The sequence below is a fragment of the Sus scrofa genome, chromosome 13 (assembly GCF_054392235.1).
Source record: "Sus scrofa isolate SSC_HxYL_T2T_F1_AM1 chromosome 13, Sscrofa_HxYL_maternal_Yorkshire_Landrace_v2.0, whole genome shotgun sequence".
NCBI classification, from domain to species: Eukaryota; Metazoa; Chordata; class Mammalia; order Artiodactyla; family Suidae; genus Sus; species Sus scrofa.
The window spans coordinates 152,937,206-152,954,848 of record NC_139395.1 but is presented as its reverse complement, the minus strand read 5'-3'; the positions used below and the strand labels follow the sequence as shown (position 1 = coordinate 152,954,848).

The window sequence follows — 17,643 nt, the reverse complement described above, 5'->3', positions numbered from 1 at the left end:
ATGACACAAACAGATGGAAAGACATACCATGCTCATGGATTGGAAGAGTTCATATGATCACAATGACTATGCTACATAAGGCAATCTGCAGATGCAAAGCAATCCCTATCAAATTACCAAGGACGTTTTTCACAGAAATCGAACAAAATAGTTTAAAGTTTGCTTGGAAGCACAAACGACCCAGAATAGCCAAAGACATCCTGAAGAAGAAAAACGGAGCTGGAAGAACCAGGCTCCCGGACTTCAGACTTGACGACAAAGCAACAATCATCAAAACCCTATGGCACTGGCACAAAGACAGAAATAGAGATCAGTGGAACAGGATAGAAAGCCCAGAATTCAACCCACGCCCCTACAGCCAACTCATCCTTGACTAAGGAGGCAAGGAGGGAGATGAGTCTTTTGCAAAATTATATAAATTTATACAATGTTTTATTTACCAGACTTCCTAACACCCAAACAATTAACACATCCTAAATGTTAAAAGAACATTCTCTGATTGAGTGTCTGTCCATACGGGACCGGGAGTTTTACTGACTGTCAATAACAAAAATTTATACAGCCATTCCCTGGAATATAATGCCAGCATAAAAAAGAAAAAGGAAACTCTTTATGTCCTAATTTGAAAAGATCTCCAAGATATATGAAGGGAAAAAAACAAAGTGTGGACAATATCCTTCCACTTGCCTGATAAAGGGGGAAATTGTGTGTGTGTGTGTGTTTGTGTATACACACATGTATACATACACATACATAAAATTTTAAAAGGTGCAAATGTCTGAAAGCATATCTATCCTTTCAGAGGAAAGGGAAAGAGGGTGATGGAAAGAAAGCGTTGAAAGGTATAATTTTACTATATATCTTAAATTTTAATCTTGTGTCTAAAATTTTAAAAATTTGTACAAATCTAAAACAGATTTTACCCTCAATCTTTCCTGATGTAAGGCATTTTAAGGTAAAAAAACAAACCAAAAGACCCCCCAAAGAAACTAACCCATGCTGGCCAATGAGGACTATCATAAAAAGAAGAGAAAAAGCAACACAGGGTACTGGTCTGTAATTTCTTAAGCTGGGTGGTGGATACACGTTCATTTTATCCATATTCTTTAAATACCACATGTCACATGCTCTTTGGCATATGTGTCTCACCATTAAGATGAACCATGCAGAAATGATATAACTCTTTCTGCCCTTTTCCTCTTAGAGCTCCCAGCCCTGACATCTCCCTGAAGTTCCCAGTGTTTGGACCAGAGAAGATTTCAGAGGACTGGTCTTGACACACTGAATCCGACGATCTATAGAACTTGACTGAACCTCTCTGAATCCTTCTCCTAAAGAATTTCCCAATAATTTTTGTTGGAATATTGCACCATGGCTGCATTCCCTCCCCTGGAAATAAGAAGCCTCATTTTCTGTGGAGGGGAGGGACCATATTTTCTTTTAAATGATGATCAAGTCTAAAAATGCTTCACTCTTCCCACTATAATACATTTTACACACATCAGCTTCTGCACTGGGATTTCCACAGTAGATGTTCATTGTACCCACCTGCATCCCATCCCAAGAGTACATGGTATCTCTCCAGCAAATATAAGTGGACAGATGTTGCCAAAACCTTTCAGTGGGTGAACACCATATCACCTGGAAAGGACAGAAAGAGGAAATATTCCCAAAGAGAAGAGAATAGGAGTTCCCGTCGTGGCCCAGTGGTTAACAAATCCGACTAGCAACCATGAGGTTGTGGGTTCGATCCCTACCCTTGCTCAGTGGGTTAAGGATCCAGCTTGCTGTCAGCTGTGGTAGAGGTCACAGACGAGGCTCAGATCCCACACTGCTGTGGCTCTGCATAGGCTGGCAGCTACAGCTCCAACTCAACCCCTAGCCTGGGAACCTCCATAGGCCCCGGGAGCGGCACAAGAAATAGAAAAAAGAAAAAGAAAAAAAAAGAGAGAGAGAAGAGGATAAAGAAATGAGGTGAAGCAAAGCATATCAATTAGCATGCTGCAATGTATTCATGGCCCTACTAGTGGATGCACTCTAGGTTTTGGTTCGGTTAATGCCCCTCTGGGTTCAGCCCCATTCTACTGGTTAATTTCAAAGGATAAAACAGAATTTGCTGTTCATTCTTTCAGATTTAATAGATTTTTGCCCATTGGAAATCACCAAAATTTTAGAGAGGATATGCAGACATCCTGGTTCAGAAATCTGAAGTCAAACTTTGGTGATTTTTGACTACATGTAAAGTCCTGAGGTGCTCACATCGAGGCCTTGGTTAACGACTCCGACTAGGAACCATGAGGTTGCGGGTTCCATCCCTGGCCTTGCTCAGTGGATTAAGGATCCGGCATTGCCATGAGCTGTGGTGTAGGTCGCAGATAGCTCGGATCCTGCGTTGCTGTGGCTCTGGTGTAGGCCGCTGCCTACAGCTCCAATTCGACCCCTAGCCTGGGAAACTCCATATGCCACCCGTGTGGCCCTAGAAAAAGACAAAAAAATAAATAAAATTTAAAAAATTAAAATTGTATCTTGCCATGAAAGGCTCTATGGCACTGTGAATGAATATCTGACACCCCACTGTGTTTGTCTGAAACATTCCCTGAACCCTAGCCTCGAGTGAGCTGAGAGAACATTTTGCACAGCTTGGCTATGTGATACAGTGCACTTGCCTTTTGACTAAGAGATTGACTTTCCCAGAGGAATGGCTTGGATTCAGTGTCCTTCAGGAGAACTTCACACAGCCCTGCAATAGGAAAATCATGTTATTAATGGAGTAAAGCTTCACGTTCAAGCTCAAAAAGCCAAAGCTTTGCAAGAGGATCAAACATCTGATAAAGAGAAAGACTTTTGAAACCAGCACAGCCTACGAAAGTAGACAAAATGGGGAGTTCCCTGTGTGACTCTGCAGGTTAGGATCTGGTATTGTCACTGCAGCGACTCCAGTTACACCTGTGCCAAGGTTCAGTCCCTGGCCTGGCAACGTCCACAGGCCATGGGTGTGGCCAAAAAAAAAAAAAAAAAGGAAACAATACCTGCAAAAAGATCTCTATTTCATTAACTCTGTTTAATTCATTCAATAACATGGAGATATTAATGGTGGTGCTTTTCTTTTCTACCCTTCCTTGTATGTGACTCTTCCCCTGTCAGTCAGAGGCATCCATCCCACCCTGAGAAGAACGCGGAGATATATGTAGGGTAGGACAAAAGCCACACTGGCTTTGGAGCAGTTTTTGCTTCTACAACGAATTATTGAGAATCAAGGGAGAATACCTGAGAGGGCACAAAGTCTAGCAAGAGAACAGAAGCTCTGCGGCTTACCCCATGCCTGACCACTGGGAAGACTAGATATGGAGCACCTGGACTAGTTGGTAAACAGAGGGGTGGAAATGGGCTGTGGCCTTGAGAAAGTGTGGAGTCCTAGATGGGAGAGGATCTGACTTGGGAAGACCATGGGCAGGTGTCAAGGATTATCCGCAGCCAGAGCCATAGTTTTAACGTGACTTCTGGCCTCTTTTTGATTTTTTTTTTTTTGATTTTTTTTTGTTTGTTTTTTAGGGCACACCTGCAGCATATGTGGGTTCCCAGACAGGGATTCAATCGGAGCTACAGCTTCCAGCCTGCCCCGCAGCCACAGATCTGAGCCTTGTCTATGACCTACACCACAGCTCATGGCAACGCCAGATCCTTAACCCACTGAGTGAGGCCAGGGGTTGAACCTCATTGTTCCTAGTCAGATTCGTTTCCACTGTGCCACAACAGGGACTCCTCCTGACTTGTATCTTCTTGAGTACCCATCATGTCATCCACATTTGCTGTTCTCCTTACACATAGATGAAGCATTCCAAGGACAGCCATCTGCTCAGCATCCCTTAGATGATCCAGCAAGACACCTACTGATCGCCAAGAATTTGTCAAGTATTTGCCAAACACTATAACCAATGAAGCAGGGAGTTCCCATGGTGGCTCAGCGAGAAGGAATCTGCCCAGCATCCATGAAGACGCATGTTTGATCCCTGGTCTCACTCAGTGGGTTAAGGATCTGCCATTACCATGAGCTGTGGTATAGATTGCAGACATGGCTTGGACACCGAGGTGCTATGGCTGTGGTGTAGGCCACTCCCTACAGCCCTGATTTGAACCCTACCCTGGGAACCTCCATATGTCCTGGGCATGGCCCTAAAAAGTCCAAAAAGAAAGAAAGAGAGAGAGAAACACCATTCCATGTACTAACATAAAACAATCTCCAAAATATACTGGTAGGGGTGACAAAGTATTTAGCAGTTTATGTAGTAGGGTAGCATTTGTACCATGTATACAAGAAAAGTATATATACATCTATCTGTATGTATCTGTGTAGTTCATAATATACTCGTATGTGTAAAGCACATCTCTGAAAGATAACAGAACCTGGGGACAGTAGTTGTCTCAGGAGAGTAGAAGGGTGGCTGAGGAATGGAGTGAGTGAAGCATTTCTTATATTAGGAATCCTTTTGTTCCTTTTGAACATTTTTATCATGCATACGTGTTGCATATCCCCAAAACTGAATAAAATGATAAAAATAAATATTCACACAAAACCACAATTTCTCTTCTAGATAATTTGCCTACAAAGGCTTGCACACATGTACAAAAGGAGGAAAAAAAGTGTCATCTTGTTTAGAAGGGTAAAAAACTAGAAATAACAAAACTCTTCCTCAATAGGGGAATAGGTATGTAAAGTACGGAATAGGATATAGCAGTCAAAATAAACTATAGACGGGTAGATAGATAGACAGACAGACAGATAGAAGTAGGTAGATAAACAGATCTGTCATAGGGTAACAGTTAAAGGAAGGGAACTAGATTGACCTCTGGGGATCAACATGGAATGATTCGAAAACATATTGAGTAGGAAATAAAGGATAATATAGAATATATGTTTAGCATAAAGTTTAGGCAGATTTTTTTTTAAAGACATGAACTTAAAGTATAAAAGTGGGGGAGAAGGATACCAAACTCACAACAAAATTTACCTGGTTGGAGGGCAAGATTGGGGGTGGCAGGAGTGGGGAACCTCTCATAGTTTCTTTCTTCAAAACAATTACCAAAAAAAAAAAAAAGTGGGAAGCAAATATGATGAAATGTTACAAGTAGTCATTCCGGGTGATAGGAATACAGGTGTTTGTTGTTTTATTGTTTGTGTTTTTCTGTATTTTAAATAGTTCTACTGCAGATAAAAGTGAAATACAACTTCCCGGCCAAGGTTCTCCAGACAGATCCTCCCACCTTCCTTAGACACTCAAGTCAATTTTCAACAATCAGCCTTGGCATTCTGAATAAATAGTCCTTTCAAAGAATAACAAATTTCTTAGAGGTTTTAAACATGGGGACACTCTCTGGTTGTGGTTTCGGATTTCAAACTTCAAATGCAACAGGAAGGAATCATTACAAAGAGAACTTGGGGAAGTTTGATGCTTGTTCTGGCAGGCCTTCTTCTACACACCCACTCCCTTCTTCCCCACCCTTCATTTCTCCTAGGTCCTCTCAGATGTTGTGTCAAGGAAGCAAGAAGACTTCCTCTTCCCAGTGCTCTTTCCTCTTTGTGGAAAACATTCTATAGGCGGAGCTTGTGAACACCACCCTCTCTTAAAACCAGAGTCTCCACTCTAGCCTGACCACTTCAGCACCTGCCTCCTGCCCAGAGAAGATGGAATCAGACAAAATGATGCCTGGGGGCTTAACTGAAGCCAGACCTGCCACTCCAGAAATCCAGGAGATTGCCACCACGGTGAGTGGATACAGCCCATGACGAGCTTTGATGCAAAATCTTGGTTCCTAGGTTGGTGCCCTCTGAAGTGTGGGGGTGAACATGAAAACTAGATCATGGGGAAATGGGTGGTTTTGCTCAGGTCTCCTTATAATCAAAACGTTTCTCAGATGAAACCTCTCATAATCCTAACTGTGAGAGTGATCTTGAGCCGCTCACATCCCTACTCTGAGCCTCCGTTTCCCCGTTCTCCAAAGAAGCATTTATTTCTATTGGACCACCTCTAAAGGTCTTAGAAGTTACAATTTGAGGATCACTAATTCAGTTTCTGGTGAAGATTTTCCGTGCTCACCAAATGGAGCCAACATGTAATTAAAATCTGAGGTGGCTAACAATTGACCAGCTAGACTTCAAAAGCACTGCAGGGAAAATTTGTTTCCTGGGTTGAACATTATCATAAAAGGTGATCCACTTCCAGACTTGCTACAAATTTGGCTAAGTGGACAATGTTTTCGTCTTTCAGTATTTGGAAGATGATTAAACTAGGAGAGAAGAGAAGTGGCATAGTCTATGGTGATTCCACAATTGGTTCTGGTGAAAATAGAACTCCATGGGTTTGGCAAGCTGATACATTTTTTCTGTGTTCTCTGACCAGCCATCACCCATATACTACAAATTTATGGTAGTGCTTATTGGATGAAAAGACTAAATATACATTGCTTGTTTAGGTGTGTAAATTGTTGCCCTTTGGTTTCTGTGCTTTGCAATTTTGAAAGCCTTTCCTCCACTGACCCCTCGTGTGATGCATCACCCTGCGGCAGAGAGGGAAGACATCCCGTCGACTTTTTTCTTTTTCTTGTCTTTTTAAGGCTGTACTCCAGACATATGGAGGGTCCCAGGCTAGGGGGCAAATCAGAGCTACAGCTGCCAGGCTACACCACAGTCACAGCAACACAGGATCCGAGCCCTGTCTGTGACCTACACCACAGCTCACGCCAACGCCAGACCTTCAACCCAATGAGCAAGGCTAGGGATGAAACCTGAATCCTCATGGATACCAGTTGGATTCTTAACCCGCTGAGACACAATGAGAACTCCATGTTTTTTCTAATAGTTTTTTTTAATTGATGTACAATTTTAGAAATAGGGACTGTTATTACATATGCACAGATGCATAAACACATTACACACACACAACACACACACACACACACACACACACACACACCCCTAAGTTAAACCTGAGTGCTGAATACTATTCCTGGCATATACACAGATCCTGATTTTGGCCTGCCAGGACACCAGACAAACGCCTCATTTGCATAGCATTATGGACACACCCCGGAGCTTAGCCTCTCCTGGCTCTTACGCACCCACAAATTTGTGTTCTCCTCCCTGACGGCAGTCTCCTCATCAGTCACCTTTCCCGTTGCCCCATGACCAGAGAACCTGCCCTTCAGTCACACCAGAATCCTTCAGGCACTCACCCTCCCACCTTCATCAGAGCATGCCCAGACTCACTCAGCTCTCATCCAGCCTGGATTCCATGATGGGTGGTTTCATATTCTCCTCCACCCATGATTTCCATGACCCTGTGAGCTCAGCCCTTCCAGTCCTCAACTAGAGCTCACTCCGCGGTCACCACGTCCTCCTCAGCTTCTGCTTCAGGTTCAGGGAAGATGCAGAAGCACACAAAACTCACCCATTACAAGTCGATGGATTCATGCCAGTGACAACTACAGCAGGACCCTGGGGCTGCCAGAAGATCCTTTCAACCACGTTCTGTTGGTCCTTTTCTAGAGACCCCACAGAGGTGGAGCTGAACTTTCTCTCTCCTCAGTTTCTCACTCCCTCCCGTGCCCTTGGCAAGACCAGAGAGCATCTCAGGTTCTTCTCTTAGGAGATTGCAGCCACGTGGTGCCAGAATGCCCTGATTTACTTGTCCCCTGCTGATCCCTTTCCTCCTTCCAGTCTAAGACTTTGTCCTCCTCTCTTATGCCACGTGCCATCATTTCTTGCATACTGGGTGCCTTGTTCCATACTTCTGCCTCCCAAACATACACTCAGATGGCAAATGTCCACAAGCCACCTCTCCCCACCCTACTCTACTTTCATGCTGCTACCCACAATCTCACCCTCCAAAACGTCCCAAAACATGACCTCCCCATGCTTCCACCATCAGCTGTCTATGCATTTTTCCTAGATAATGCACAAGCCAGAATGATGTTCTTGCACCATGATGGCAGATAGGGCAAAAGCCTACACCTCGGGTGCAGCGTGGCTCAAACCCTCAGGTCCCAGAGAACGAACACCTCACCACGATGTATGCTCTGCAGCAACAAGACAGGCTTCAACAGCTCTGGGGGAAGGGCATTTTACCAGGGGCTCCTCCCTGGTGCATCCTTCCCCTGGTTGGGGCCCAAGTGACAAACCTACATGGTTCCCGCCAGCCCCTCAACCACCACCAGACGTGGGGGGCTGAGGAAGGGGAATGCTAACTATGTTCAGCTCAAGGTCCATTGACCACCAGACTCTGAACCACCATTCCCAGCAGGCCCTCAGCCTCCTAGTACCCCTCCTGCAGGGCCTTTCAACACCAACCTGCCTTCGGGAACTTAAGGTCTCACTCACCAGCTCCTTCCCACTCTGCCCCTTTGCCTGCTCCTCACCTCAAATCCCATCCTCCCAGGTTCAGAGGATCCACTGTACTCGAGCCATACAAATCTGTCTTACTGGGAAGGGGGCGTAGGGCTACGGGTTACAAATACAATGACCCTGAAATCGGGGCTCACAGTCTGACAGGTGCCAGTGCACTTATGGAAACCAATCAGGACATGCGAAGTTAACTCTCCCATAGAAAATCCTGAATTTGCGGACTACATAGATACAATGAAAAGGTTACAGATTTGGATGTATTTCTGGGACAGACAGAGATAAAAACTTCTGACACATGGTTAAAGAAAAGAAGAAGGGAGGTAGGGAGATAGGGAGAGAAAACGAAAGAAAGAAAGGAAGGAAGGAGGAAAGGAAGGAAGGAAGGAGGGAGGGAGGGAGGGAGGGAGGGAGGAAGGAAAAGATAAATCAGGTACTTGCCAGGCAAGGGATGTAAATCTTTACCTAGTAATTTTCAGCCTCAAGCAGTTATGTTCCCCTTACAGCTGCAGGTTCCTCATCTGCAAAATGAGGCATAAAAAGAGAATTTGGGGTTTAGTGTAGAGATGAACCCTTTCCAACTCAGCTCCTAACTTGACTGTTACCCAGTGTTGGTTCCAAAGGGTTCGGAGGGGGAAGCAAGAAGACAGTGACCTCTCCCCTTACTCATCTCTCTGCCTGCTCATCCACTTTCCTCCTCTTTCTCCTGTACCCTAACTCTTCCTATTTCCTCCTTCCTTCCTTTCTTCCTTCCTTCCTTCCTTCCTTCCTTCCTTCCTTCCTTCCTTCCTTCCTTCACTATTTCCCTTCTTCCTTTCTCTACTTTGGAACCTCACTTTCCAGCTCAAGAAAGCCACCACCGTCTTCCCATCTGTTCTGAGGGTTACGGAAGAAATGGGTAGTGGCCCATGAAGTGCTTGCCCTTCAAAAATGGTCTGAGAACCCAAAGAGTTTGCAAATGCCTAGGTCTCTGACAACAGTTCTGGTACCCAGACTGAGGCACCAAGAGAAAAGGATTCCCATCATTTGACCAGTGATGGGAAGGACTGGGTAGCCTTGGGAGAACCCTAGACACACCAGAAGCCTGACAGAAGCTGTATGTGCCCATGCAGTGCTTCCGTCACGGGCAGTGAGCCAACTGCCCCATAAGCAAGGTATGTGAACACACACATGGGCTTCCAGTCCCTCCAAGTGACAGGAAAGGATTGGAGGAGAAGGGAGAACAAACCTGGAAATATAGAGACAATGAGGGAGAGGCAAACATCTCAGAGGCACTGACAAAACTTTGGAAAGTGGAAAGCAGATAGACAGTAGAAAACAGGTGAGTCGTCTAGACAGAGTCTAGGCCACACGGGAATGTCTGAGCCCGAAGCCAGCAGATTCATGGTGCAGAATTCCAAAATGGCTCCAGCACCAACACCACCAGGAACTTGAGGAAGATGAGAGCCAGGAGGATCGATGGAAGATCCCTTTAAGGAGCAGTTACATTGCCCCCCAGATCCTTCCCTCTCACTAGCATCCTCCCTGGAAGACTAACTAATACTAGACCTCCACCAGAGCAGAAGATTAGAGCTTTCCTCTTAGCAGAAATGGAGTCAGAGAAACCATAGTGAGTACGGGCATATCAAGCCCAGCTCAGAGCAGGAATGGAGGACCCCCACGGAAACCTGGTGGAGTCAGTGGATGTTTGCATAGTGAACGTGAGACTCCCTCGCTGCCTTCTCCTCTCCTGCTTGGTTGAGGAATGCTGGCACCTAAACGTCTACCCCTCTGTGGAAGACAGAATGATGACCTCCTTTAAAGAGGTCCACATCCTAATCCCTGAATCCTAGAAAAAAATGTTACATAACGTGGCAAAGGGACTTTCAGATGTGATTACGTAATCTTAAGATGTGCTACACGCATTTTGGCAACTTTGAGTCTGAAATGATTTGCAAAACTAAAAATGTTTATGTGAGTAGTAATGCTATTATTTTTGTCTTTAGAGCCATACCTGCAGCACATGGGAGTTCACAGGTTAGGGGTCGAACCGGAGTTGCAGCTACCAGCCTATGCCACAGCCACAGCAATGCTAGATCGAAGCCACATCTTTGACTCAAGCCATAGCTTGCTGCCACACCAGATCCTTAACCCAGTGAGTGAGGCCAGGGATTGAACCCTAATCCTCACGGATACTAGTTGGCTTCTTGACCTGCTGAGATGTGAGGGGAACTCCTATAACGAAATAGCAATGACTGGTCCCTCATTTTTATTAACCAAAGATAGAATGAACTTGTGTGTGTGGGTGGGTGGGTGGATGGCTGTGTGTCTTTCTGTTTTGTCTAGGGCCACACCCACACATGGCATATGGAGGTTCCCAGGCTAGGGGTCTAATCAGAGCTGTAGCTGCCGGCCTATGCCACAGCCACTGCAACTCAGGATCTGAGCCATGTCTGTGACCTAAACCACAGCTCATGGCAACACCGGATGCTTAAGCCACTGAGTGAGGCCAGAGATCGAATCTGCAACCTCATGGTTCCTAGTCAGATTTGATAACCACTGAGCCACAATGGGAACTCCATAATTACCTTTTTATAAGCACATATTTAACAGGTTTGTAAATCACATACATTGAATTCAATACAGCTTTGGTCATTTGTTTCCTATTGTCTTTTCTTAAGGTTAAATCACAGCTTGAAGAAAAAACAAATAAAACTTATGAAAAATTTGAAGCTGTTGAGTACAAATCTCAAGTGGTTGCTGGAATAAATTACTACATCAAGGTTAGTGTTCAACATCTGTTTGGCTCCAAAAGATTCTGGATCCCTCACTTGATGTGATGTTCTCTGTCATCCCCACCTGATAATCTCTTTCTTCTCCTTGTCCTAAGTCAAGATGCCTACCCAGCATGATACTTCCCGAGTGGGAAACTCTCAAATTTGGCAAATGATGAGGTCTATTTCACAGATACCGTCTTCTTCTTCTGAATTTACAAAGTGTTTCTATATTGATTCTTTTTAAAATAGTTGGTTTGCAGTGTTGTGCCAGTCTGTGTTGTACAGTAAAGAGGATTCTTAATTTCCAGAAAAGGGATAGAAAAAAATTTCATAGTTTCCAGAATTCAGAGCATAGCTATGGCTGCTTCATCTGTGAGGTGGGATCCTAAAGATGTGGGGCTGGACCAGATGCCATCCTGATGCTTGTTCTGTCTCAAAGCTTTGGGACCCTATGTGTCTAAATTAAATGGATTTAAGGAAGGACTTGAATCATTAGCTAGGAACACTATTGAAACCACGTTTTCCCTTCAAATAAGCATTTTGATTAATATACTTTAAATATATTATTTTTGCAACTCAACTAGATTCAACTGGTAACACGGTGGGTGTTAAATATTATTTTGTCCGAACCAAGAATAACAGAGGAAATTCTTACCATGGGAGTTCTCATGTGTCCTCAGGGTTAAGGATCCAAGGCTGTCTCCATGAGGATGCAGATTTGATCCCTGGCCTCGCTCAGTGGTTAAGGATCTGGCATTTCCACAAGCTGCTGCATTGGCCACAGATGTGGCTCAGATCCGGTGTCGCTGTGGCTGTGGTGTAGGCCAGCAGCTGCAGCTCCAATTTTGACCCCTAAACTAGGAATTTCCAGGAGTTCCCATTGTGGCTCAGTGGTACAGAGCCCGACCAGTATCCATGAAGATGTGGGTTTGGTCCCTGGCCTCACTCGGTTGGTTAAGGATCAAGGTGTTGCTGTGAGCTGTGTGTAGCTCACAGACATGGCTTGGATCCCACATTCCTGTGCCCGTGTGCAGGCTGGCAGCTGCAGCTCCAATTCGACCCCTCGACTGGGAACATCCATTAGAGTTGAGCGTGGCACACCAACAACACTCCCCACAAGAAAAAAGACAAAAAACAAAACAAAAACAAAAACACCTAGGAACTTCAATCGGATGCAGCTGCAGCTGTAAGAAGGAAAAAAAAAATTCTTACCATGATTTTCTAGGCCCCAGTTTCATGCCCAAATGACCATTTCAATCTTCAAAGCCACAATCTCCCAGCAAGATCCCTTTCCTTTAGAAGGTAACCAGACTGACCACTCTTGGGCCCTGCCAAATCTTACCAGAGGGCATTGAGAAAGCAGGTTCTAACTAAGATAAGGGAACCACATGTCCCAATATTCTGGGGTAATTCTGACTTTCTTCTCCCTTCTCATGCCATGTGGCAAATCAAGTATCCCAATTTGGGAGTCAGAAAAGAAACTCACTGGGAGTTCCCACTGTGGCTCAGTGGTTAACCAACCTGACTAGGATCCATGAGGACTCAGGTTTGATCCATGGCCTTGCTCAGTGGGTTAAGGATCTGGCATTGCCGTGAGCCGTGTTGTAGGTTGCAGACATAGCTCAGATCCTGAGTTGCTCGAGTGTCAGCTAGCAGCTGTAGATCCAATTCTACCCCTAGCCTAGGAATTTCCAAATGCCACAGGAGTGGCCCTACAAAGCAAAAACAGAAAAAAAAAAAAAAAAAAAAAAAAGACAGAGAGAGAGAAAGAGAAAGAGAGAAAATAAAATAAACCTAGGACCTATGCCTCTGGCCATATCCTCAGCCTGTCCTTTCTCTCGGAAAATGCAGGGACAGGTTTATGGAAAGCAAGCGTCTAGGAAGGATGCTCTAGGAATGCTATTCCAAACCAGCATTTCGCACCAAAGTCTTTCTGGGTCTGTGGATCTTTCACTTGACATAGGCCCATGTGACTGAAAGTACTTTTTCTTTTTTTACCTTTCAGGTTCATGTAGGTGGTAATAGCTACGTTCACATAAAAGTATTTAAAAGTCTTCCTTACCAAAATAAGCCTTTGGAGCTTAGTGGCTACCAGGTTGACAAAACCAAGGATGATGAGCTGACCGGCTTTTAGCAGCATGATCTGGAAGCAGCTGATTCTTCCCACTGGCTCTTGAGTAATGATCCCTGCGAATAAATGCAACTATCAATATAAAGAAGTGTTCCTTTTTGTACCTAGAGATGATCATACGAAGTAAAGCAAGTGAGAAAGAGAAGGACAAATACCCATATGCTATCACTTGTATAGGGAATCTAAAATAGGACACAAAGGAACCTATCTGTGAAACAGAAACACACACACAGACATAGAGCACAGACGTGGGGTTGCTGGGGGGTGAGGGGTGGGATGCATTGGGAGTTTGGGATTAGCAGAGGCAGACTATTATATGTAGAATGGATAACCCACAAGGTCCTACTGTATAGCACAGGGAACGATATTTGGCATCCTCTGATCAATCACAATGGGGAAAAAAAGGTTCCTATTCAAATAAACTCATCCTTTCAACTAGTTCTCATCTCTGCTGTATCACAGGAATCTGTCCCTTCTTCAAATCAATGTTATTGCTTGAGAGTAGAAATGCCATAGAAACTGATGTCAGGTGGAAATCTTAGAAAGACTAGCCAAGCCTAACAAAACCGGCTAAAGGATAAAACCACCAGCACTCCCAGCACGCCCCTCTGGCAGGCCAGGTCCTAGGTCTTAAGTGCCCTGGGGCTACCGAGACGCCAGTATTACATCTCCACCTACACATTTTAAAATTGAATCAAGGAGTTCCCACTGTGGCTCAGAGGTAACGGACCCGGCTAGTGTCCATGAGGATGCGAGTTCAATCCCTGGCCTTGTTTAGTGGGTTGAGGATCTGGCAAGGCCACGAGCTGTGGCATAGGTTGCAGACGAGGCTTGGATCCCAAGTTGCTCTGGCTGTGGTTTGGTCGGCAGCTGTAGCTCTGACTAGACCCCTAGCCTAGGAACAGGGGCAACCCTACAAACCCGAAAAATGAAATAACATTTTTCAAAATTAAACCAAGTTAAGGATTTTATACAATATATTTAAATTTTAAAACAATCCCAAACTTACAGATAAGGTGCCCTAGAAAAGCTTTTCTCCTGGACATTTGAAAGCAATCTATACTGTCGCCCCATCCCCAACAAATACGTTACTGTGCATTTCCTACAAACCAGTTCATTCTCTTGAATAACTAGGGAAAGCAAGTCACTCCCTGCTGCTGGGGAACAGAGGAGAGAGGAGGGAGGCAGGAGGTAAGCAGGAGCCAGAGCGCCAAGGACTTCACAAGGCATCTTGAGGAACTGGTACTGACCTCCAAGGTAGTGAGACACTAGTGAGGAAGTTTAAGCAGGAGACACGTTTTGCTTGCTAGTTTCTAAAACTGCAGTGGAAAAGTCATTCGATTGACCGACAGCAATGATCTCTAAATGCCAGTGGAGTTGCTGTCCCTTCTTCATGCACCAGGAGACCCCGCACACATTCACCGAGGTCAAGTCCTCTCCCCTTTCACAGGGGTGCCCTCAGCGGGCCACTGTGTTCAGAAACAGGAGCTCACTTTGCTTAAGCCTTTTATTCACATTTGGGCTTTCCTCCCTGACACAACGCCGTGAGTTCACTTAGGCTTCTTCTGGAAACACTGACTAGGAGTGATCATTTCTTGACCATTTTCTACATTCTTCCGTGTTCACGCTCAACTAAGTAAGTATATTTTGGGGAGTTCTCTGGTGGCCTCGTGATCAAGGATGTGGCATTGTCACTGCTGTGGCACAGCTTCAGTCCTTGGCCTGGGAACTTCTATATGCTGTGGGTATAGCCAAAAACAAACAAACAAAAAAGGTTGTGTTTTTCAAGAAACAATCTCAATTTAGCTCCAAGGCTAAGGACACACAGAAATCCTGAGTAACCTAAGTTAACCGCTAATGCATTTCATTAGATCATCTGACTCTAGGCAGATCATTCATTTTCCTTGATTTGCAATGAGACTAGATAGTTCAATAACCTCCCCCCCTTGTGAGTGATCCGTGTACAGTTCTAAATTGGTAATGTGGCATAGAAGCAGAGTTTACTGCAGTAGCACTGGGTACATTATACCACTGTTTCCCAACCCTAACCCTATCTTTGGAGTGCAACTTGAACAAGAAACTGACCTATGAGAAACCTTCCTTCTCATTACTGTATTTACTCGCTATATGTCATGCTCTAGTTAAATTGGCTTCTCAAAGACCAAAGGTATTCTCATATTCTCTTCACCGAACAGTCATTTGCAACCCACTCCCCATTCCGGACTTGCTACACTTTGGTTTGTCATATGGAACTTTGTCATCTCTTAGCATACTCTAGACTTCTTTTCCGTTATCTTTTGGCCATGCCTGCAGCATACAGAAGTTCCTGCATCAGGCACTGAACCTGCTCTTGGAAAGCAGGTATTTTTTTTTTTTAATCTGTATGCACTTCTGTATTATTAGCAGCGGCCAATAGTGCCTAGGACTTGGAAGGTACTCAAATATGTGTTAAAAGTATTAGCAAGTAGATTATCAGCCTTCTGTCAAGGAAGGGCCAAACTCGTCTCTGAACTTTTGCCCCTGCTCTTGGTCCTCTTTTTGGCTAAAGTCTACCTACCCTTCGGGCAACAAAATCAGCAAGTTGTCCTCAAGCAGCAATTACATGCAAGGCCCTTTCAGCAGGCAAATCAACTTTCAAGAGCAATGCAACCTTCTTGTCTTCACACTGGAGGCTTTAAAGGCCATTCATCACAAACTAAACATACTAAGATTCTTTTATACTAAAAGCCACTCCCTGATGGAATACTTGCACATTTTTTGCACAATACAGTACATTGGAATGATTCAGAAAAAGCGGCTAGTGTAATTACACTAGCCAGATAGCATTTTAGGAGGCCTGAAATTCTGAAAAGGTGGTTATGAATCCTTTCCTCTGCTTCTGAGTTCCCTCCTGAGCATCTTTGTTGCATTTCATTTCTATTCTTGAATATATCCTTTCGATTCACGCATCCATCCAATAACTATCAGACATCGCATGTCATGCACCACGGAGTAATGTCTATTTGCTACAGAATTTTTCACTGCTGGTCCTAGGAACTTTTGTCTTCTGAGAAAACCGTATTATACTCTCCAAAAAAGCAGGTCTTCTTCATCGCTATCCCCAACAACAATAGTATCTGACCCACACTAAATGCTCAAAAGCTTTGTTGAAAGAACAGTGAGCACTTTATACCTTTGATGCTCACTTCCAAGTGCATAACCTGATGAGGGTCACCTTACTGAACACACAGGCCTACCTGCAACCCCGCTGGGTCCATCTACCTGTGCCAGAGCAAGGTGGCTTGTGTTTCAATCACGGTAGGCAGCCTCCTAGAAGGGCGCTCCAAGGTGTCCCACTATAGACCTTCAGATCGAACATGAGACAGCACACCTGTGATGCCACCTTACCTGGCAAAAGGGATTTGCAGGTATAATGCAAGTGGGAATCAGCTGACTTTGAGTTCGTCCAAAGGAAGATTACGGTACAACTAATACAGACACACAAATCCTTCCAAAGCAGAGTTTGTCTGGTCTGTAGCAGAGAAGGAAGCCAGCTCCCAAGAATAAGGATTCAAGTCACCACTGCTAGCTTGAAAAGGGAGGGAGCCATGGTGTCAAGAAATGCGGGTGGCTTTCAGGAGCTTAAAGTAGGCCATGGCAGCCGGTAAGGAAATGGGGACTTTGGTGCTACAAGTGACATGATGTGAATTCTGCCAACAACTGAATGAGCCTGGAAGAAGGTTCTTCCCCCGGGGACTCCAGACAGGAGCCCAGTCTGGCGGACAACTTGACTGTAGCCTGTGAGACCCCAAGCAGAGAACTCAGTCAAGCCCTCCTAGCCATCTGACCGACAGAACCATAAGATCCTAAACAGAGGGGATCTGAAGCTGCTACATGTGTCAAGCAGCAATAGAAAACGAATACAACCTTCTTGTACTGGAAAGTGCTTTCTCTCAAGACCAAATCCTCCCATTACACCAGGTTTTCACTGACTCATTTGAATTCCATCACCAAGCCCCCCTGTTTTTCCTTTTTGTTCCATTTGTTTTACAGCTTTCCTTTCTGTGGGCCACAGAAACATTACCCAGGAAAAAAATTCCACCCAACATTAGCTTTTGCATATGAAAACAAGATAAGTTAAGGTGCTAACAAATAGTTTCTTTGGACAGGATCCAGCCCATACTACTGCCCTGTACCTGAAAAGCAGGAAACCTAGTAAGACAAGTAAAGAGATAAAACCATCAATGACCAAAAAGGTCTACGTCCATGCCAATAAAGTTGTACACCTCGGAAAGGTACAAGAGAAATCAAATCAGATACTGAAATTGCTTTCAAATTCTCTTACAAGAACTTACTATCTCAACGTGGAAAACAATAAGATA

General features: G+C 44.5%; 1 protein-coding gene and 1 pseudogene across 1 annotated transcript; both read left to right on the top strand.

Annotated features, from left to right (window-relative positions):
• The first annotated feature begins 2,531 nt into the window (after window positions 1-2,531).
• LOC146397703 (SRA stem-loop-interacting RNA-binding protein, mitochondrial pseudogene) lies at window positions 2,532-2,848 on the top strand (annotated as a pseudogene).
• Window positions 2,849-5,636: 2,788 nt separating this feature from the next.
• On the top strand, window positions 5,637-13,719 carry CSTA (cystatin A). The gene is given in 3 exon segments (NM_213859.1): window positions 5,637-5,764; window positions 11,056-11,157; window positions 13,157-13,719. Coding segments are annotated over 3 exon segments (312 nt in total). The 5' UTR covers window positions 5,637-5,683; the 3' UTR covers window positions 13,286-13,719.
• The last annotated feature ends 3,924 nt before the right edge of the window (window positions 13,720-17,643 follow it).